General features: G+C 42.3%; 2 protein-coding genes across 3 annotated transcripts in view; one reads left to right on the top strand and one right to left on the bottom strand.

Moving 5' to 3' along the window:
- TMEM150C (transmembrane protein 150C) overlaps positions 1-21,700 on the bottom strand; it is a 95,621-nt gene that overhangs the window by 2,208 nt on the left and 71,713 nt on the right. For both annotated transcript variants that reach the window (XM_037021192.2, XM_037021191.2), the window contains exons 2-7: positions 12,028-12,117; positions 11,152-11,205; positions 11,006-11,038; positions 10,469-10,536; positions 4,565-4,692; positions 940-1,117 (exon numbers count right to left, since the gene is read on the bottom strand). In XM_037021192.2, the coding sequence (XP_036877087.1) occupies positions 940-1,117; positions 4,565-4,692; positions 10,469-10,536; positions 11,006-11,038; positions 11,152-11,205; positions 12,028-12,107 (541 nt within the window). In that variant the 5' untranslated portion in view covers positions 12,108-12,117. The remainder of the gene's footprint in view (positions 1-939; positions 1,118-4,564; positions 4,693-10,468; positions 10,537-11,005; positions 11,039-11,151; positions 11,206-12,027; positions 12,118-21,700) is intronic.
- The window catches only part of ENOPH1 (enolase-phosphatase 1), a 92,792-nt gene that overhangs the window by 66,122 nt on the left and 4,970 nt on the right, over positions 1-21,700 (top strand). The window lies entirely within an intron of this gene.

Here is a 21,700-nt window from a genome sequence, read left to right as displayed (position 1 = left end):
TACAGCTGCCGCTAGGAACCTTACTCTCTTCTCTGGTTTCCTGAGGAGGACCAATTGGAGTGAACACTAAGGTCACGCCCCACGGCATAAGGGACTGCTCTGATTGGTGGGATCAGAACTGGCTGGCTTCCATTGGGCCATGCTACCAGTAGGTGGAGTCACCATGCTCATCCTAGGTTTGTCTCTGGGATCTGTCTGGAGTTAAGCTAAATGAAACACTTTCGTCTTCCTTTCCCTGGTTTCTCTGTTTATTACTGGGTAGGTGAGTTAAATTCCAGGGTGTGAAATAGGCCTGCGGCTTTCTCCTTCCCAAGTTTACCAGGAATGAAGTCTGATTTCTCCACCCTCATCTGGCTCCTTGTGTCTGTTCCCACTGGTTCAAAGTCTGAGGGAGGACAGGAGATGACTAGCACCTCAAAATCTCAAATATTCGGAACAACTATACGTGCAGTGGTATACTAGTTCTTGAACTTGTTTTCTAGAAAAATCATTTTCCTGAAAGATATAAACGTATTTGTTCCTTCATTTTACAGTTAATGAAAGAACAGGGCCATTAATAGTCACAAATGGGAAAAAAAATTAAGATGGAGGGCGGTAAAAACCACAATTCCCTTTTGATATGCATTCTATGTTTTCCTAAAGAGAAATTTTACATCATTAGTAATCAGGAGAATTTGTTACGCCATTCCTACACACAGATGCAATCGTGGCGGCAGAGTTTGTTTCATTTTTAGTTCTCCATCTCCTCTTTGGCATGAAAAATAGGTCTGAGAGTTTTTGTTTTTATATGCATTTACTTTTCCATTTTGTCTAAAATTCTGAGATGATCCGACAGTACATCCTAACCAATTGGGAATGGCAATTTTCTCATCTCCTACATGAACAAGCTATCTGTATTTCAGCTCGCTGGCAAAGAGCCTTTTCACCCTCAAAGGATACAGAGGACCACACAGAGAGTGATGGATGCTGAGAGAATAACTCGTGGAATTCCAACTTTCCTTCCTTCATTCTTGATGTTGACTTTGAGGGTCAGTGCAGCCTGGATCCAGCAGGTCAAGGTGCCAAATCCAAAGGTCAAGGAAGTTCCAACATTATGGATTTCTTCGTCATTCGCAAGCTAAGGGATGAACAGATAATGACGTGTGGAGGCACATTTAGAAAAGACATTAGGAGCCAATGGAATAGTGAGGGAGAAAAAGTAGATGAAGTGATGTCCCAATAATGGGATGATAGATTTTAGAAAGACTGGAGTCCTTCATCTCCACTGGGTCTTTGTGTCTGTTCTCTATTGGTTTGAACTCTGAGGGCAAGAAAGGAAAAAAAAACATACCAAAGCCTCAGAACATTTGTTCAGAAAAATCATACAGGCAGTGGTGATCTATTCCTTTTACTTATTTTCCAGAAATGCTTTGTGGAAAAATTAAAAGAAAAAAGCAGGAGAGTTACACACCAAAGAGAGTTGTCAAAGTTTCTACAATTCTACAAACATACACCCCAAACGGTTTTTCAGACTAAAAAATGAAATGTGGGATCTGGCTGTATATATACTAATTGAGGAGGACCAGTTCTAAGCTGGTCAACATTTTATTGACATAGATAACTAGATATCTTCTATAAAACTGGCCTGCTTAATGTAATGTGACGAATTCACTGTTAATGGGATTTTTTTTTCTATTATAATAAGACAACTGCCATCTATGAGCTTTTGCAGTATCTGTAGACCAATTACAGGACATGTGTTTGAAGATTCCCGGTCAAGGTTTTTATAGAGTTAATAGGTTAAAGGAGACCCACTTGGGTTATTTCAATTGGGGGTTAGAGATGTAAACTGCCCAAATTATTATCCACTGCTTTTAAAAATATATCTGCCAGTTAAAACACCTTTAATAATAATTACATATAGTTAGTTCCATATAGGAAAACAAAATCTATTGTTGAAGAGATGGCTTTTAAAACATGGTGAAAACATTTTTTTTGGAATTGCATTGCTTTCAGATATTTTGTTTGACATTGTTGTGAATAATAGTTGTATCAAATAAATTTTTCTTCTGAATTTTACAATTTTTTCTATTCCTTTAGGCTGTAAGATTTTTTCCACTTCTTTAGAAAAAGCCACTTTTTCCCCCTCATAGTACAAGGCATATATTCAAAACTTATTTTAAATAATGATTCCTCAAATCCAAGTTTACTTCTAGGAAATTGGTTTTCCCGGCTGTACACAGTCCATTTATTATTTTTAACCTAATTTAAAAAATAGATAATACAGTTACATGGCTCAAACTTTAAAAAATGATAAAAGGAGTATATATCGAAAAGTTTGTCTCCCATTCCATATATTAGCACCCTAGTTTTGCCATAGGCAACTAATTTGTTATTTGTTTCCTGTGTATTCTCTGTAGATATTCCAGAAATTGTTGTTCATATGTAGTGTGATCATTCATGGTTTTGAACATTTGGTTCACCAAAACAACCCAATCTCTGGGATTCTTCTAGGACTTTGAAGTAAAGAACAAAATGTCTACTCAGTAATGCCCATCCAGGCCCTGGTGGAGAGAAACAACAGTTGTTGAATACTTGATAACATGCCAGCATCTGCAGCACAGACAGGCCAGGCGGGGGAGACTCCCACCAAAATTGCAATAAAAAAAGGAGCATTTTAGATTTTAACAGGATAAACTCTCAAACATTCTGATAATTCACTGTCTTAGAAAATGTGTTCTAAGAAAGCAGCTTTCTTATTGTTCTAGCTTGATATGGGAGGAGCCCTAGCATAGAGGAATTGGTGAGATTGCCTACCTGTAAATAATCCAACAAGTCAAAAATTCTTGTTGAGTTGCTACTATGTGCCAGGGAAAGTCCTAGGAAATCAGTTATCCTGGTTAAATGAATTATCAGGACTGAGGGGTAGGACAAGCACCAGTCTTAGAAAATCCATTACCACATTTCCTTGAGTGCCTATGCCATTTGGATTTTACTCAACAGGGAAAGAAGTATCAGGTTGGGTGTTTGACTGCAAGGAGGAAGTTTTTAGCAGCAGCGTATAGCATAGGTTGGAGGATGCCAGGGAGGGAATGGAGGCAGGGAAATCTGACAACTATTGTAACAGTGCAGGGGTCCCCTTGCCTTTTTTACTAATAAAGTTGTTCCAGTGAAGATGCGGGTGAATTATTCTTAAATACTATTGAGACAGGGACCGTGGGTGTAGTCAGAGTAGGGTGAAGGCCTCTGGAGAGAGATCCCTACCAAAACTCCCAGTCAGAGTCACATTAATTCTCTAAAGTAAAATATCAAACTAGGAATATAAGCATTCTTCAGTGAGATTAGTTAAGACTAAAAAGTCAGGAATAACGGCCTGTTTGAACATTCCCCAGATAAGAAAATACCTCAGCACAGCCCATGTCTTCGTTGTGTCAATTAAATGAGGCTATTATAAAATTTACTTTAGCCTGCTAGAAGGCCCAGCTTATCTTCTTTAACTTTGCCCAGATGCTGCTTTTCCTCCTCCAGCCTCTAATCAAGTAATAGATAACCCGGGCAATTAATATGGCAAGCAAGCCCAGTCACAAACAACATAGTAAAAACAAGAAAGATTCCATCTTGAAGGTAAGCTTGCATTTTAAAACCCAAAAAGAAAAAAATAGGTTTCTTAACATAACAGACAATAACCCAGCCCACCTTGGGACCCAGACAGTCAGTCTTGATTAATATGCTCCCAAACCAAGAAGCTGCTATTCTGAGCAAGAATCAGAACAGTAAATTTCTTGTGTTAACTCTGCAAAATAATCCAGAAGACTGATAAGAAACTTAGTGTCTCTTCAAAGATAAACATTTAGAGACCATTTAGTGGGTCTGAATACCTAGTCCTTTTCTCTCAACCGCCTATAAATCCACCACCATAGGCTCTCTTGTCCCCTCCTGGCTTGAGCCAGGAGCTCTGTCCTCTCACTGTATCTCTCAATAAAAGCCTCTCCCTGGCTCTCCTACCTTGGGTGTGTGCTAAGTTCATTCTTTGACTCCGCAAACAAGAACCCCGGCATCACTATGACCTTGGGCTTCTAAATTTCTGGGAAGAAGAGTTAGTGTTGTATATCTTTATACAAGTCATAGGTGTTCTAGAGAAGCTCTGAATTCTCAAACTTGACTCCTATGTGAGCTTGCTTATCTGAAATGCAAGCTTTCATCCAGAAGGGATGTTCAGTGATTAATTACAGAAAGGCAATGATCCTATTAGTTTGCCAGAAAGAATATAATTTCTTATGTAAAAATATATAAAGCAGTTTGAAATCCTTTGTAGAAAATATACAGCTATTTAGTAGCTGGTTTTCCTAATAGCCATGCTGTATTTTCAATGTATAATCAAGACCCTCACATGTGCAATGGGAATTAGGTAGGAAGGGCAGAGTGCTGAAGAACCTGTGTGTCAGTTAAATGAGGGACCACTATTAACATATTTTTTTTTAAGACTCATGCAGAATCTTATGGCCATACAGTGACTCTACCTCAGTGGCTGTGACAGTCATATAGGTGCAGTGAGATGGAGGTGAAAAAGGCCAAATGGAAGTACCTGAAAATTACCAAGTAAGGTCATCCCAAAGGATGCGAGACACAGCGCCACCAATCCACTAATGTTCAGCCATGGATTTAAAACCTTTGGTTTCAGTTGTATGAAGCGCAGAACAGCTACCACAAGAGCTGGGGATACAATAAAATATTAAAATTTAACAATATAACTCATATATCCAGACTATGAGGCAGAGTTCTAAAGCCACAGTGTACAAAAGTAAACTTTTTGCCATAGTACATTTTTCAATCTCTGAAGTGACAATTTTTTAAAGAAATTTTCTATGTGATGTTCATGATTCCTTCGAGGTTTTGTTATCGCAGCTAAGGAGGAAGCTAGAGTAGCTGATACAGGGCTGTTCTGTGTTATTTGGGTGATGCAAAGAAAATGGAGCTGCTGACAGTGTTGTTCTCAGAGTTTTCAAAATCAAGGTCAGCACAGGACAGACTGGCTTGTGAGAGCATGGACAGAGCAGAGGCCTGACACCTGACAACTAAGATGGGGATAAAGTCAGTCCATGGCACAGGGATTCCTGGGTTCAACCATCCTTTAGTTGAGAATGTTAACAGGGCAGGAACACAGGGAAGAAGACGAGGCTCCACATTTAGACAAACCTGCTGGTCCCTGTGCCAGCAATCATTCCTGGGGACAGGAAGGAAGACAAAGATAAGGGTAAGAATCACTTTATTACTGGTTTACTCCATTGATTCTACTCTGGAGGTGACCATTGTCAAAGGACAAAGATAAGTCTAAAGAGCAGTTACAGTAATCAAATTATGAAATCTGGATTTTAATGCAGAAGATTTGGGGGTTTGGCATGTACTAAAAATCATACTAATCATATTAAATGAAAGAATCTGGACCTGAGTACCGCCTTTTCGAATAAGCCCACTCACCATCTCAGAGAGACCTAGGTGTCATCTTACCTAGGCTATAAGCATCCTTCAGAGGACATGTCAGCAAGCCACAAGCCCACCTTTCCCCTGACCCCTCCCCTCAAAGAGCCCACCAAAGCCCTGGCCATACAAAGCCTCTTGACCTGTTAAAACCCTCTTTCCTTCTTTCTGCTGGCCAGGACAGAGGGGTCCCCCTCAGGTTCAGCAATAAACCTGCTTGGACTGTTGAGTTCGCATTCCCTCTCTTCTTTCATTAAGAAAGCTTAATTCTTCCAAATAATGCCAATTACTTATTTCAAAAAACCACTCTTTCTAATAAAATTGCTATCACATAATCTGAATGAAGGAAGTTACCTAGATTTCAAACCTGACTTCTAAATAGTAACCTTGAGGACAGTCTGTACTCAAGCCACTAATGTAAGAATCCCCTTTTGTTAAATGCTTAGTGCAGGGATATTTTCATATTTATACAAAAAGTTGGGAGAGGTGAGTCTACGAGTGATGAAAAAAGCACCTGGTTAATATGAATTCTATCTACCTGAAAGGAAATTCACTTAATGCTTCCTAAGACAATTTATTTTGACATTAAGGCTTAGCCAGGACCATAATTAGAAATTCAAGAGCTACTCTATTGAAACAGCAATTAAATAGGTAATTGTTGGCTAAAGGTTTTACCTTGTTTACAGGCCCTGCATTATTGGTAGCCATTAACAGAGAACCCACCCATAAATCTGCCATTTCCCAAGTATGCTGAATTTCATAGTTTCAGGCTATAAAGTTAAGCTCAATGAGCTGACTTTCAGTCCCAATACCTCTATCAAAGAGTGGTTACAGCTTGGTTAATATGTGGGTTTCAGAAACCAAATAGAAATAAGCCACAGTTTATGAAATCTCAAGTTGTTCATCTCTGATTAAGCTTTTAGTATGTTTATGTTTCAGCTAATGCCCACTCTCGATTGTAAAAGTAATAAATTCTACATGAGTGGACAATAGTTTCCCAATCTAACGGTTCGAGGGGCCTAGTTAAAAGTTGTATCAGAAGTCTATTACTAATGACAAAAACTGTCCTGGAGGATGAAACAACAAGCACAATTTATTAATTTTCAGGATAGGAATAGGAGGAGGAAGCGGGGACAGATCCAACATAAGCACTCTGACCCGAGAGATCCTCAGAGAGAAGAGCCATTAGATTAAGACCAGAAAGTCTATGCAGCACCATGGGGGACACTTGGTAATTAATTGTATATGGATATTAGTGAGGATATGACAAACTACCAAGACAGCACATTTTGTTTCTTTTAAAAATGACTCATGAAGACTACTACTCTGGGAACTCTGGTTTTCGTTCGTTTGCAGGGAGAGGATTGTGTTGAAACTTTGGCCTGAGGCCTAAACCTCTGCCCAAGCCATTTCTGAAAGAGCTCTTCCCATTGACCCATCCCGGGCTTTGGTGCACAATACCCAGAGGATGAGGGTCAACGGTCTCTGTGTTACTCATTTCCTCCCAGTAAACATGGGCATGTATCAGCTCCTGGTCCCAGCACTGCTGAAATTCCCATTTGTAATATGGATGACAAATCATTTTATCACGAACAGATGATGAAATTAAGCAGGAAACAGAAACCTACTTAGAGACTGGAATGCAACCCAACACTCCTAACTTCCAGACTTGCATTCCAAACACCACATTTTGCCCTCTTTACCTAGTAACTCCATTGTTAATCAACTCAAATTAGGCACACTTCCCTTTTGAAATAGATTCTAGTTGAATTTTTAGGGTGATGGAAACAATGAAGACTCTGGTCCTTTAACAGGTTTAAATGGAAGCAGATTCAGACTATCTGTTATGAAATCCATTTTCAAGAAGCAAGTAGTGATTTAATTATACATGCTTGAAAAAGACTCTGGGCCATAGGGGAATTTCACAGCCATCTTCATATATACCAACCAATTTTTACCATATTGATATTCCAGTCAATAGATATACTTTTTAGGTTCATTAAACATTTTAGATTTTATTAACAGTTTTAGAAAAGATTTTTAAAGTCCACCCTTCTGTTTTTGGTATAGTTAGAACAGTCCTTTGCTATACAGATGTCCTCTGTTAAGCTATATTAAAAGAGCATAAATATTAGAATAATTGCCTATTTTCTTTACTGAATTTTGAATTTTGAGGCTGACTGGGTTTTTAAAGTTCAAACTCAAAAGAGCAGCTCTTCATTGCAGCTCTAAACTGGTGCCTGGATGAATTCATTTTGTTTTGTTTAGTTTTATTGTTTATGCATCACTAATTCCTGTTTATGACTGCAGTAGAACATAATAATCAATATGTTTTGGCTGAAGGAGGGAGACCAGCTGCCATTAGGTGACTGAAATCATTCAGCGCTTAGCTTTAGTCTCACAATCTCTCCAGGGCAGAAAATAACATTCCTTTCAAGAAATTTGTCTTAGGTCTTTTTTTTTTTACCCTAGGAGAAACAAAAGTGTGGATTCAGGGCAGAGAGCATAACTAATTCTGCAAAGAAAATAATTGAGCATTTGAACTTTCATTAACTCATTGAAAAGATAAAAGATCTTTGCTAACTAATTTTAATCAGTACTACACTGATTCATTTGTAGATTGTAAATCAGAATCTATATGGCTGCCACAAAGCAATGATTTAGGGGCAGTCCGTGTTGTTCCTTAAAGTCAGTCATGTCATCTTAAGTAATAATCTGAGGTCTAACAGGGACAGGCCTGGGGAAATTAAAGCATCCATAGTTTAGAGAAAGATCATTAGCAAACTGATTCTTTTTCACTCCCAGAGTTGATAAATAAATAATTGTTGGTTTACTCCGACTGAACATTAATTTCAATCAGTTTTGCATCTACCAGATGGCACTAAAAATGATGAAAGATAATAAAGACTAAACACAGGATGCTGCAATACCTTATAGCAAGAGCTAGGAAAAGCTCACTGCTTCGTGTGGGGCAGGAGAGGACTGGAGGGTCAGATGATGACAGATGTCATCTGGAAGAGGGGAACTTGTTTTCATTACTTTGTTTTTGGAAATGCTTTTATAATTAGTTAATCATAAGCTTTTTAACTGGATAACTTTGTGAGCTATGCAAATTGGTGTTTTTTAGATTACACAGTAAAGACTACTGGTAAATATCAATTGTCTTAACAATATAAAGAAAACAACATGTGTCTTCCAATATGGTCATTGGTTTCTCCAACGGAGGACAGATGGCTTGTGACAGCTTTTTAATAAGGGCAGTCTCCGGTGTATGGTGATTAGGTGAGGAAGTATGTGTAAAGCACTTAGCATTGTGCCTGGAATATAAATGATTGCTATTAATTACTGTTGTTACTTCACCCTTTGGGGATGAGCATATGAAAAAGTGACACTAAACTGCAGGCCTACGTGGTGTGACTGCAGAGGGGCTAGGAAAGTTCCCTGACCCTGCAATTCAAGATTCATTCTCAGGGTTTAGTGCCCTGTGAAATGCAGATCTCTCCTTAGCAGCCATTTATATCTTGGTATGAATAAGCTTATTAGATCTTTTCAGAAGAGTGGTGTCAAGAGCAGACAACAAGAATGAGCATTAAAGTTCCTGGCAGATCTGAGGCTGAGGGCAGTGACCCAGCTGGACTGCCGCTGGTGCCCACATGTGCACTAGCTGCTGTAAGTACAGTACTATCTTTCTCAGAATTGGGACTATCTGGGATGTGAAAATCCTGCCTACCAAGGGCCTCAAGAGAAGAACTTCCCTAAAGATTCAGCAACCCCAGCATGAGGATATACCTAACTTTGTCCTTAGTGGTGGCTCAGCAGTCCCTGCTTTCCAGACATTTCCTATTTGGAGAAGCCTGGGTAGGGCAAGGCTTTGATGAAAACACAGTTAGCTCCAGAGAAGCCTCCGTGTGCTTCTTTTTGAGCCTACAATGGAACCTTCTCCATGTTTCTCATGTTTTGAGCCTTTTGAACCAACCAAGATTCTGCGTGATTTGCATGTTAGACCAACCACCCCCCTTAATTTTCCAGTGAGTTCTAGAGGTCTTCCCTTTTCCTATAGCAAACATTAAAAAGAACAGGTTAAGAGTGAGTAGAACTGTTGGGAGTAGAGTTATATATAAATAATAGGTCATCTCTTTGGGAGACAGGTGACACAAAGGCCAAATACTCCCTCAGTAATAACATCACCTTTCTGTCTTATTTGGAGTGAGAGCCTAGCCATGCAAAAGGACCATTTCCAGAAAACCATTGTTGAAAAATTTAGCTGTCACTGGCCCGTTCCCCACAGCATGCCAATGATGATAGCTAGTTGACCTTTTGAAAGACACTGGAAGTGTGGCCTTGAGGAGATGGTAATATCAGGTGGATTTGGAAAAAGAGAGACAGCACAGCTGGTTCCCAGAGGCAAGCACTCACAGAACAGAGGGGACATGATATTAAATGAGAATCTTGGACCCTGAAGAAAAAGTGGGGAATTGGGTCTACGCAGAACCAAAGGTTTCTTTAATGTAATTTTTTAAACCTACATTTCCATTTGCCAGCTTGGGGTGTATATAGGCACAGGGGAGAGTGTCACCTTGATGTTTATGCTGACGTTTAGATTTAAAGACAATATCTACACACACCAATATTTCACAGATCCTATGCATTTTTCATCTTTGCCAGTGAAGGAATAAATAAGGCATTCTTTTTAAAGGAAACATATTGCACAATATCACATTCTTGTGAACAATTTTATGGCATGAGAAATATATTATTTCATGCAGTATAAGAAAGTCAGGAATACACTGAAAAAACAAAGAGGGCAAAGGGAAGAGAAAATTTAAGTAAGCAGGGTGAATATAAAGGGATCTGTGAGAAAATAGACCCTCAAAACAAAAAGCTGGCTTCATCATATTGACATGTGTGATGCCAGACTGTCAACTAAGCCAACCATGCTTTGGATATGGGCTTGGGAGAATTTAAAATAAATGTATCAAAGCACATAAAGCATTCTCCATGCTCTCCTTACCTAGGAATGCTGCCATGTTCATGACTTGACTAAATACACAGCTTGCAGGAGGTTCATTACCTGCAATACTTGAAAAATATGAAGTGTTTTATTATTACTATATAAAAATCTATAACCTTCTGCAATGGACTGAATGTTTGCCCCATCAAAATGCATATGTTGAAATGCTGACTCCAATGTGATGGTATTAAGAGGAGGGGCCTTTGGGAGGGAAATAGACCATGAGGGTGCAGCCCTCCTGAATGGGATTAATGCCTTATAAAAGGGACCCCAGAGAGCTCCCTCACCCTTCCTACTGAGAGGATGCAATGAGAATTCAGCGGTCTAACCCAGAAGAGGGCCCTCCCTCATCAGAACCTGACCAGGCTGCTGGCACCCTGATCTTAGGCTGCCAACTTCCAAAACTGTTAGAAATGAACTTGTTTATAAGCCACCCAGTCTGTGTGATGACTTTGTTATAGTAGACCGAATTAAGACAGCACCCCCACCCCAGTGTTTCCTAAGATCCAACTGATCAGAACAAAGTTATCAAGTTACCTTATGTATGGTGCATGCTTCACACCAGGTTTCCTGGATAACAAAAAACACAGCTCAGGTTAAAGCACAATTATTTAACCTCACCAGTAGCAAAGATTTTGTTGTGTTTGTTGATGAACAATGAATTACCCAGAGATAAACCCTACCTTTCAGCTGAGTTTAATGGGAAAATTTTGTCATCTTCTACAGCTATAAAGTATCTAAGAAAAAAGAACAGTAAAAGTTTGAACAACACAGAAATTTTTTAAAAAGACTCATTTTCCAGTTTTATTAGACTAACCACATTAAATTATATTCATTGTTTTTCTGAGAAAACACTTTTATTATAATGCTTTATCTATAGATCACTTAGCTCTTTGAAATTTAAATATCATTATTAATAATATTTTCTTTAAAATTTCAAAACATCCCCCAGATTAATGACAATCATTATAATTCAGAAACTGGAAAACAAAGAAATAAGACCTTGTAACTCTGGGCAGACTACAACTAGAATTCACATTTTCTAGATTTCAGGAATGTGTGTCCATTTGTCCTAATGAACTGCAAGGGACTAAAATTATTGTCTAGGAGTGAAATAAGCTAGTACTTGAAATAAGCAAGCATGGGAGTATGTTGTGATAAGCCAAGACTTCAATGTAATGATACTCATTTTCTAAATATACCAGACCTAGTCACAGAAAAAAAACTGGACTATGAACTAGACTGTGAATGAAGCATGTTAGTGTCAAATTAGCAAATCTTGCAAATAATGAATCCATATCACCAGTTTATAGAATGTTCATTACTGGAAGAACACAGGAACACAAAATAAATCCAGTGTTCTTCATTACTTCCTTTGCATAACTGATTACCATTGTTGTGTACAATGGGTAATAGATAAAGGGCAAGGTTGCATTAGTAAACAGTATTTTGAAATGTTTGTAAATACATTCATATGGGCATGCCACATACTGCCACAACTTTACATTTCTATCTACATTGCACAGAGTCCTTAAATAACTAAATAAGAGAATACTCACACTATCCACAATCCAGCTGAAGTAAACAGAGTAAACACAAGAGGTAAAAACATCCATACACTGCATTTCTTCCCATCCATGCCTGTAGGACTGAAATAAATGAACAGGTATTAATAACTAATGCAAAAACTCACCTCATTCTTTCAAGACAGAAAAGTTTACTTCAACTGGACAGAAAATGTATTTTATGAAAACATGATTCAAATCAGTGTCATTACTGCCACCTACAAATACGGGAAACCCCTTGAGCAGTTAACAGGGATGATGGTTACCTAGCATTATTTTAAATATACTTAGTTAAGAACTGGTGGAAAATCTCTCATGAAGACATTTATCTTTATACAAGCATTAGGGTGTTTAAGAAAGAAGAGAAGGGTTTGGCATAGGACTTTCAGAAGAGCCAGGTACCAAAGGCATACCCCAACCAACGTTGAGTGCTGTTATTAACATTTATGGATCTATGGATCCGGCATGTACATATGTCCGCAGCTTAGCAGACAAGAGTGTTAGAAACAAATCGTTACTAAACAGGCAGTGCAGAAGGAAATGGCAAATGCTTTGCAAATCATCACGTTATTGAGCAACAATCCTCAGAAGACTCTAAAGATGAATGCTCTGGAAAATAATGCATTGTGTATAACTTTAAATCAGTTCCAACAAACACAACAAAAAAAGTACAGATGTCAGGCATCTGGGATGTTATTTTTGAAAGCAAAAAATATATGAATGAAAAATTCCCCCAAAAAATGAAGTGCAAAACAGAAGCTTCAGAAGTGTCTATGAAAAATTACTGGTATACAATAGAAAGTAATAACTAATTAACACTTTACTTCTTGGCCCCAAACCATCAGACAAAATCTATTTGAGACACTGGATGCCAACAATCCCCAAGACAAAAAAACGTGTTCCAAGGACCTGAAGTGCCCTTGTGATGCGCACAGGGGACCTGCCCAACAAGGCAATGGGATGAACACGGGCCTCCAAGGAGCTCTCCCTGCTCATAGTTTGGGTTTTCCAATGAACTGCAGCAAGTCGTTCTCAGGTTGGAACCAGCAGTGCCACCTTTCTGAGCACCTCCATAATACCTGCTTTCATGTTCGGAGACTCCTTGGACCTTCTAAGTATTGAGACCAGAGAATGTGGCCCTCCCTTGAGGTTGGTGACCTGCAAGGTGTCAGAAAGGTCTTGATTCTCAGATCTGACCTACCTGATTAGGTAGGTCTTTCAGGCCACAGGACAGATACCTGGACCTAATAATGTGTCTGTGAACAGTCATGCTATAGTCTAAACACCTTTCTGGGTACGTCTTCCTGGTATAGTCTAAATGAAAGAATCTAGGAGATGAAAACATTAGAGCCACTTTCAATTGGTTTAACCTCATCTAATCCAATCCAATCTAGTCACAAGTATCAACACTCTATTTTGTGCCAGCTACTATACCAGAGGGTGGAAATAACTGAGGTCAGGCCTAATGAATACAACTATTTATATGTAGTAATCTATGCAATGTATAAAAGCTTTTCTACGAACCATGGTGCATGACTATCCAGTTTATATAATGTGGAAGAATGATGAACATTTTAAGCATATTCAATATGGCTAGTCAGTGTCTATTCATTTACTATAGCCAGAAAATTGTGGGCTTATAATAAAGTTATCAATTATGCTAACAAAAATAATTCCATTAGTAGCCAGGATGTAGAGGGAGTACAGAAAAAGGGACTGTTGATTGAGCATGTAAACCAATTATTCTAGATCTACATCTGAAATAGGATTTTTCAACAGGATGAGTACAGGTGAAATGGCTGCACTGGAATAAGAGTTAGGAGATCTAGTTCTCAGCTTCAGCTTTGCTAGTTGTTGGCTCTCTGGGCCTGGGCCAGTGACTTATCTGAAACACCATTTCTCCATCTTACTGTACGAAGACTGAATTCTAAGACAGGGAGAAGGACCCCAAAGATGAGGCCTCAGAGCATGGGAGAACCTTGGAGGTCAGCCCAGGTCCAGCGTCTCATAGTTCTGCAATAACAGAATGCTCCAATGTTCCCAGAATTATCAGTCTCATAATAATTCAGGTCTATAAATCATTTCTACAATAGATTGGTGAACAAACCAGAATGCCAACTTATTAACGTATCCTGACAAATACAACTGCCAAATGGACAAGCACACTGGCTCCCCTTTTAGGAACATCTCTATGGGAAATCAAAATTTGGAAGCAGTAGAGTGGGGAGTTAACAAGATAATTCTAACACCACGGCACCAAACTACAATGGTTTTACATGCTCATTTCCTTTCAAGAGAGGCGCCAGAGTGGAATGGAAATGGGTGGCAGCCCACGAGGCTGAACCCAGCTCCGCCGCTCACGAGCCGTGTGATCTCTGACAAGAGCCGTGTGATCTCTGACAAGTTCGTCTATCTCTCAGGCCTTACTTTAATTATAGAGATAACTTCTGTTTTTGTGCTGAGGATTAGTAACAATGCAGGTAAAGCATCTCACACATAATGCATGTGCCGTAAGTGGCAGCCGTGCGGACTGTAACCGCCAAGCAGAGCAAGGCTTGGTGAGGACAAGGTTCCCTCTGGGGCGGGGCTCAGGACACCTTAGCACTTCCTTCTCTCAGCTTTGGCTTTTCTAGAAGGAAGCAGACACTCTTCCTAGTAGCAACAGTTTCTTTCTTCAGATGGCTCTCCAAAAAAAGTAACCTAATACTTTAACCTCACACAGGTACTCAAAGAAAGCCTACCTTCCTGAGATTCTACTCCTTGAATATCTTTCCGTACACATTGCTGGTCTCATTTTGTTGTGCAAGCATCTAAGGTGGCGAATGGCTACACTGCTAAGTTACATTTTTACCTGTTTTAACTCTCACAGGGCAACCCTATATCCAAATTCTGGGAAAACGATACTTTTACGCTCACCTAGTAATAGATGAAATTGCCCTTTTTTTTTTTTTAACTCAAAGGGATGCCTTGGGACATGAAAAGGGTAAGTCTATAGATAGTTGTATTATTAGCTTCCAGTGGAACTATTTGGTGTTTCCTCAGGATTTTTATATCGGTTATGCATTTTTTGGGGGAGGCAATTGCAAATTAACAAGCTGTTGTAAGAAAGAATAGAGAGCGATCCTGTATACCCTCCATTCTGTCTCCCCAGTGGTAACATCCTGTATAACCACAGAAGAAGACAGATGGTTATACCTCACCTTGGCTCCCCTTTTAGGAACATCTCTATGGGAAACCAAAATTTGGAAGCAGTGGAGAGTTAACAAGATAATTCTAAGACCGAGTTACTGACATTGATACAATCCTTTGACTTCATCCAGATTTCATCAGCTTTACATGCATTCCTTTCGTGTGTGTGTATTTAGCTTTATACAATTTTACCACATGTGTAGATCTGTGTGACCACCACCACAGTCAAGGTACGGAACACACAGATGTTCCTAAAAGAAGGGCTGCTCTCAGGTGAGTTCCATCACCTCAAAGGTCCTCCTGCTGGACTTTTATAACCACAGCCCTTTCTCTCCCCCACTCCCTCCTTTCCAGTATCTGGCAACCACTAATCGTTTCTCCATTTTATAATTTTATTATTTCAAGAATATTACACAAATTGAATCAAATAGTATGTGAAAGGAAAGGAGTGACACACAGCAGCAATTCACCGGAGAATTCCGCTTTATTAGGGAAAGGTGCTGGGTTATATAGGAAGGGGCATGAATTGATTAAGGTGTCACTTCCACGGGGCTGGTGGCTGTTGGCTAGGTGCTGGGATTAGGAGGGTGGCGAGAGGTGATTGGGCTTCAGGTGGCGCCGGCGGGAACTGAGGACCCCGAAGAAAAGCCGGAAGTTTGCCATCTTACTGGTGGGGGCCCTTCATTCCCCCCTTTCTCCTCTATGGGGTTGTGGACGTTGCTTTCTCTCTGGCTGCTTCCTGCTGAACGGGGGCGGAGAAAGGAGTGAGGGCTTGAGGATTGGGAGGAAAGGGTTGATAGGACTCCCCACAGTAAGGATGAGTAGATGTGGACTTCTTCAGGTTGGAAATCAATTAAGGTTCCCTGTAACCATAGGTCGAGGACCTGTTGATTCCAATGGTGCCAAGAGGGTATGGGTGTCAGGAGCCAGGCGTCTGCGGCCATTGTTTCCAGGAACAGTTTCCAGTGGAGAGAGGGGTCCATCTCAGCGTATGGTGAGGAGGTCACGTGAGGGTGAGGGATCTTCTGTGGCCAGAAGCTGGTAGTTCCTGAGTAAAAGCTGGTTGAAAGCTTGATTAGAGATTTTTCTGACTTGGGATTTGATGAACTTTAATATACAGGGTAAGAAGAGACAGGCGAGAAGAATGATTATTATGGGGCCTGCAATGGGCCAGAGCTAGGTGAGGAGGGGGTTTGTTAGTATTGAAGAGAATGGGTTGGAATTGGAAGCAGAGTGGAGGCTGGAGGCAAGGTCGGTGAGTTTGGTGATGTCAGTTTCCACAATGCCAGATTTGTTGATGTAATAGCAGCACTCCTCTTGAAGGATTACGCAGGTGCTGCCCTTCTCGGCTGTAAGCAGATCTAAGGCCCACCGGTTTTGAAGGGTGACTTTAGCTAGCGAAGTGACCTGTCTTTGGAGAGAGGCTAGGGAATAGGCAGTGGATGTCAGGGCTCCCTCAAGTTTGGCGTCGAGATCTCTAACTGCCCATAGAGAGTGACCCAAGACTTCTCCCAAAAACCCTGCTCCAATGGCTGAGGTGATCAAAGAGATACCGACCATGATGGGAAGGAAAGCAGCCCTTTTTGTGCGCGAGGGCAAGGGAGGTTGGAGCTCAAGGAATTCTGCCATGCTGTAAAGTGTAAGCTGTGGGATTAGGGTGACGAGAATGCAGGGTGTATCAGAGTTGAGAGGCAGTGAGTTGAAAAGACTGCGATTACACCAAAAGAAGTGTCCCGGTTGCGTAAAAGTCTTAGAGCTGGAGGTAGGGGTGTAGATAGAGAGGCAGTGAAGTGCACTGGAGGGGGGTGGAGTTGGGCCTACACAGTGGTGGATGGTGAGATTATCTGCGTATTCTGGTTCCCATAGGGTATGTCTGCCAGGGGGCAGAGGGGTTGTCTTTGTGCATGGAAGGAGTAGTTGGAAATATTAAGGGGCATGGTGGCCAGCAGTGGGCGCTGTAGTGATGCACACAAGAAACAATTGGGGGTGTTAAGGGTGTGGTTGAGAAAGATGGTGGTGTCCTGAATGAGCTGTAATGAAGAGTAAGAGAAATGGGAAGAGGGGCGGGGCTAAGAAACTGAAGAGGCGCCGTCAAGAGTTTGGATAATGACTTTTTCAGAATGTCTGATATCTGATGCAACTTGAGAGATCTGGGAATGAGAGGGAACATACTTTCGAGAGATATGAAGGGTACCGTGGGGGGTCGAGGACCCCCCATAGTAAACTGAGGCTGTGACTCCGGCAGCCCATCGAGAGTCCCAGGGATCTGGGATTGATAAGGAGAATGAGCCATTGGGATATTTCATGAAACGGTTGGAGGAGTAATACTGTGGGTATTGGAAGTTACCCATGTAGTGAATGGCGCAAGACTAGTAGGGACATCTCCTGTAGGTGTCTGGCCATCACCTGCAATAGGCTTGTTTTTGGTCATAGAGGAAGCAGAGGTAGGGAGAATAAGGGTAGCTGCTAGTGAACACTTCGGTGGAGGGAGGAAAGTGGAGGTATAAAGGCTCAGAGCAGCTTTTCAGAGGGCAGTCTGGTGTGGCAATGGGGCAGTAACTTTTGTTTGATGCTGTGTGTAAGTCTGTCTGACTTTGAATCGCCATACAAAGGAGGCTGGGGTGGCGGGGAAGACAATAGGAATGAGGAAAAAAAGCGAGAGAGGAGTAAAGGAGGAAAAAGTCATAATTCGGGTATGGATGGCAAAGGGGGTGAACGGGATTTTGGAGGAAAGAGGACAGTAAGGTCAGGAGTCTGGAGGGAGGGAGAGTCTGTAAACTTTTGTAGGTTAAGAGATCTTTTAGGTGATGTGGGGACAGAATGGTAAGGGGCGCCCTGAATGTCAGTTTATGAGCTTCTTTCTGCAAGAGCTGTCTAGCGGCTAATGCTCGTAGGCAGGGGGCCCATCCCCGAACTGTGGGGTCTAATTGCTTGGAGAGATAAGCTACTGGGGCAAAGGATGGGCCATAATATTGGCTTAGGACTCCTAGAGCTTGACTGGACCTCTCATGAATGTATAATGAGAAGGGCTTCGACAAATCAGGAAGATGGAGAGCTGGGGCTTCCTCAAGGGCTTGATGGAGCTTAATGAAGGAGTGTCGGGGTGAGGAGGATAACGGTTCTTTAGGGGGGCCCTTGCTGAGGTTGTATAGGGGTCTTGCCAAGAGGGAGAAGTTAGGGATCTACGCTCTAAAATATCTAGCCAGGCCTAGAAAGGAAAGGATTTCTCTCTTGGTTTTGGGAATGGGCAGGTCAGAGAGGAGCCGTTTTCTGTCTAAGGTAATAGACTTTCTTTGTTGAGATAGAAGGAATCTGAGGTAAGTGACAGGAGGGGAAGAGATTTGAGCTTTGACGGGGGATACTCAGTAACCTCTGGAAGCTAGAAGGTTAAGTAGGGAGGCAGTGTCAAGTTGAGACTGTTCTCACGAGGGACTGCAGAGGAGAAGATTGTCTATGTATTGTAATAAGGTGGACTTGGATTGATCATGATGAAACTGTTTGAGGTCCTGAGCTAGGACCTGTCTAAAAATATGGGGACTATCTTGGAAGCTTTGTGGCAAAACTGTCCAAGTGAGTTGTTCAGAATGTCTTGTGTATGGGTCTGTCCAGGTGAAGATGAAAAAATCTTGGGAGCAGGGGTCTAGAGGGATAGAAAAATGGGTCCTTGAGATCTAGGACTGAGAAGTGGGATGCTGAGGCAGGGATCTGCGATAAAAGGGTGTATGGATTTGGAACTAAGGGATGGATAGGGACAATGGCCATGTTGATAAGGCGAAGGTCTTGGACAAGGCAGAAAGGTCCGTTGGTTTTTTTAACAGCTAATATGGGGGTATTAAATGGGGAGTGAGTGGGTCTGAGGTAATTTTTGTTTAAGAGATCTTGAATGATGGGTTGGAGGCCTATGAAGGCTGAAGTGGTTAGGGGGTATGGAAACGTGGAGGAGGGAAAGGATGTCTCGTCCTAGTAAAGGGATGGGACACTGGGGCATAACCAGGAAGGAGTGGGAGAAAGGTATGGGATTGTCTAGGATTGTGCATAAAAGAGGGGGGGTTTAATGGGGAAATCTGTTTACCTCTTACCCCGACTATAGGAGTAATGGCTGGCGTGGTAGGGCCCTGGTATTCTCGCAAGACTGAGAAGGTGGCTCCTGTATCTAGGAGGAAGGAGATGGGGCGACCGTCTACTGTTAAAGTAACCCTGGGCTCCTGTTTGGTGATGGAAATGGTCGGGCAAGAAGCTCCCGGGCCCCGTCCATCTTCTTCTGCCAGCCCCACTACGGCGGGCTTAGGATGGAGGTTGTTCATCCAGCCTCCCCTTCGGGTGGTTGGGCAATCAGACCCCCAGTGGCCCTTTTTGTGGCATCTGGGGCATGGGGTGGTAGGAGATCTGGGGGAGGGGCACGCCCTTGACCAATGTCCCTCTTTTCCGCACTTGAAACAAGCTCCTGGGGGGGGGGCTTGTTTGTAGAGGGGCGCCCAGGTTGTGGTTTTATCAGCTGGGCCAACATTTGGAAATTGGCCTGATCAGCCTTTTGTTTACGGCGTTCTTTCTCCTCCTCCCGGTTATGGAAGACTTTAAAGGCCACTGTTAGGATCTCAGTCTGTGGGGTAGCGGGGCCCTGTTCTAACTTTTTGAGTTTAGCTTTAATGTCGGGGTAGCTTTGTGCTAGGAAGTATGTCATAAGGACATGTCTTCCTTCAGGTGTTTCTGGGTCCAGGTTGGTATACTGTAATAGGGCTTGAGTGAGTCTGTCTAAGAACTCGGAGGGGGTTTTGTCTCTCTTTTGAATTATGTCTTGGAGCTTTTGAAAATTGACTACTTTACGAGCTGCCTTTTTCAGACCTGCTATTAAGCAGGAGGCAAAAATATCTCGAGAGCAGAGACCCATGGCAGTGTTATAATCCCAGTGTGGGTCTTGTTCGGGGACAGCAGTGGGGCCAGGGGGATAGGTGGGGTCAGTCCTGTGGGTTTTGGTAGCATGCATTTGGGCGAAGTCCCAAACTCGTCTACGCTCTTCAGGGAGGAGAGTATTGGCCAGGAGCATGAAAATGTCATGATGTGTGAGGCTGTAAGACTGGAGGGTCCATTGAAACTCCCTGATGTATGTCGTGGGATCAGTGGAAAAGGAACCTAGGCGTTTCTCTAGTTGGGCTAAATCTCCTAAGGAGAAAGGAATGTAAACGCACACGATGCCTTCGGGTTTTGCTACCTCCCAGAGGGGGGCGATAATTTTGGGAGGCCCTCGGGACGGAGTCTGAAGGGGACTGAAGGGTTCTGGCTCAGTCTGTGGGGGAGTGACGCGGTCTAGCCGCGCCTAGTCGAGCAGGTCCTGAAGTGCGGAAGGGGGGCAAAGAAAATAAAGAAAGATAGAATGGGACCCACGTGTCGCCAGCTAGCAGCCCAGCTGCTTGCCTCTGCCACTCTAGTTGGGCTTGAACTCATGACTCTGAGGTTAAGAGTCTCATGCTCTACTAACTGAGCTACAGCAGGGCTCCAGTTAATTGCTTATGGAATGCGTAAACAGAATGTTCTTTGTTCTCCATTCCTGCCACATTGGCAAGTGGGGGAAGGGCATCGCTAGAAGCAGGGGTGGTGTTTCTACACATCTTCAAGGTCTCCCTATTTTCAGAGTGAGGAGTCTTGGCTCATCTTCGAGGACAAGATATGTTTTTGTGGACAGATAACTTTCAAGGACTGCACCGGTTGTTCTCTAGCTTGTGCTTTCCCATGCTGCGTTCAGACATGGGGGAAGGTGCTTTCCCATTCTCCCTACAAACATGTGAGAAGACAAAGGTGGTGGTCCCTAACAGGGGAGAAACAGGTGATGAGGGCAAAGATGGAGGAGGCCCCCAGGACCTAGTTAAAGGGGGTGCTGAAAGGCTCAGGCTTAATCTGTGGGGGACGAAGGCGGAGGAGGTGAGATGGGGGAGGAGATGGTGGGGGAGGAAGGGAGAAGGGCTGTTGTAGGAGAAGAAGGGGGAGTGAAGGGGAGGCTTCTGTGGGGGCGGCGGCTTGCAGGCTAGGAGAACTTGGGAGGGGGTGGGGGGAGGAGGAGGCAGAAAGCTTCGATATAGGGAATCTCCTTCCATTTTTTCAGGTGCTGGCAGTAGTTAAAGAGGTTGCGAGTGATGTTAGGATCAAGAGTTCCCCCTGCAGGCCATTGGTTGTTATTGTCTAGGGGGTATGTCGGCCAATCTTGGGAGCAATATTTACGGAGAAGTTTTGGTTTTATATCAGGCATCAGGGAGAGGGTAGCCAGATGCTTAAGCAGGCACTCAAGAGGTGAACTTTCAGGGAGGGATGAGGAGGCTCCCATGGCTAAAGGACAGAGAAGGAGACAAACAGGGGAAGACGAATGGAGATCCTCAGACTGGAAGCAGACCGCAAGGAGACAAGGGCGTCCCTGATGATCCTTGGTGGTCTGCGGAAACTCGTACACGAGTCGGAATTTTTTAGGAAGTGTGGGTTGTCACCCAGA

This window comes from Manis javanica, chromosome 5 (genome assembly GCF_040802235.1).
Source record: "Manis javanica isolate MJ-LG chromosome 5, MJ_LKY, whole genome shotgun sequence".
NCBI classification, from domain to species: domain Eukaryota; kingdom Metazoa; phylum Chordata; class Mammalia; order Pholidota; family Manidae; genus Manis; species Manis javanica.
Note: the sequence above shows the minus strand (reverse complement) of the source record. Positions and strands in the feature narration are given on the sequence as shown.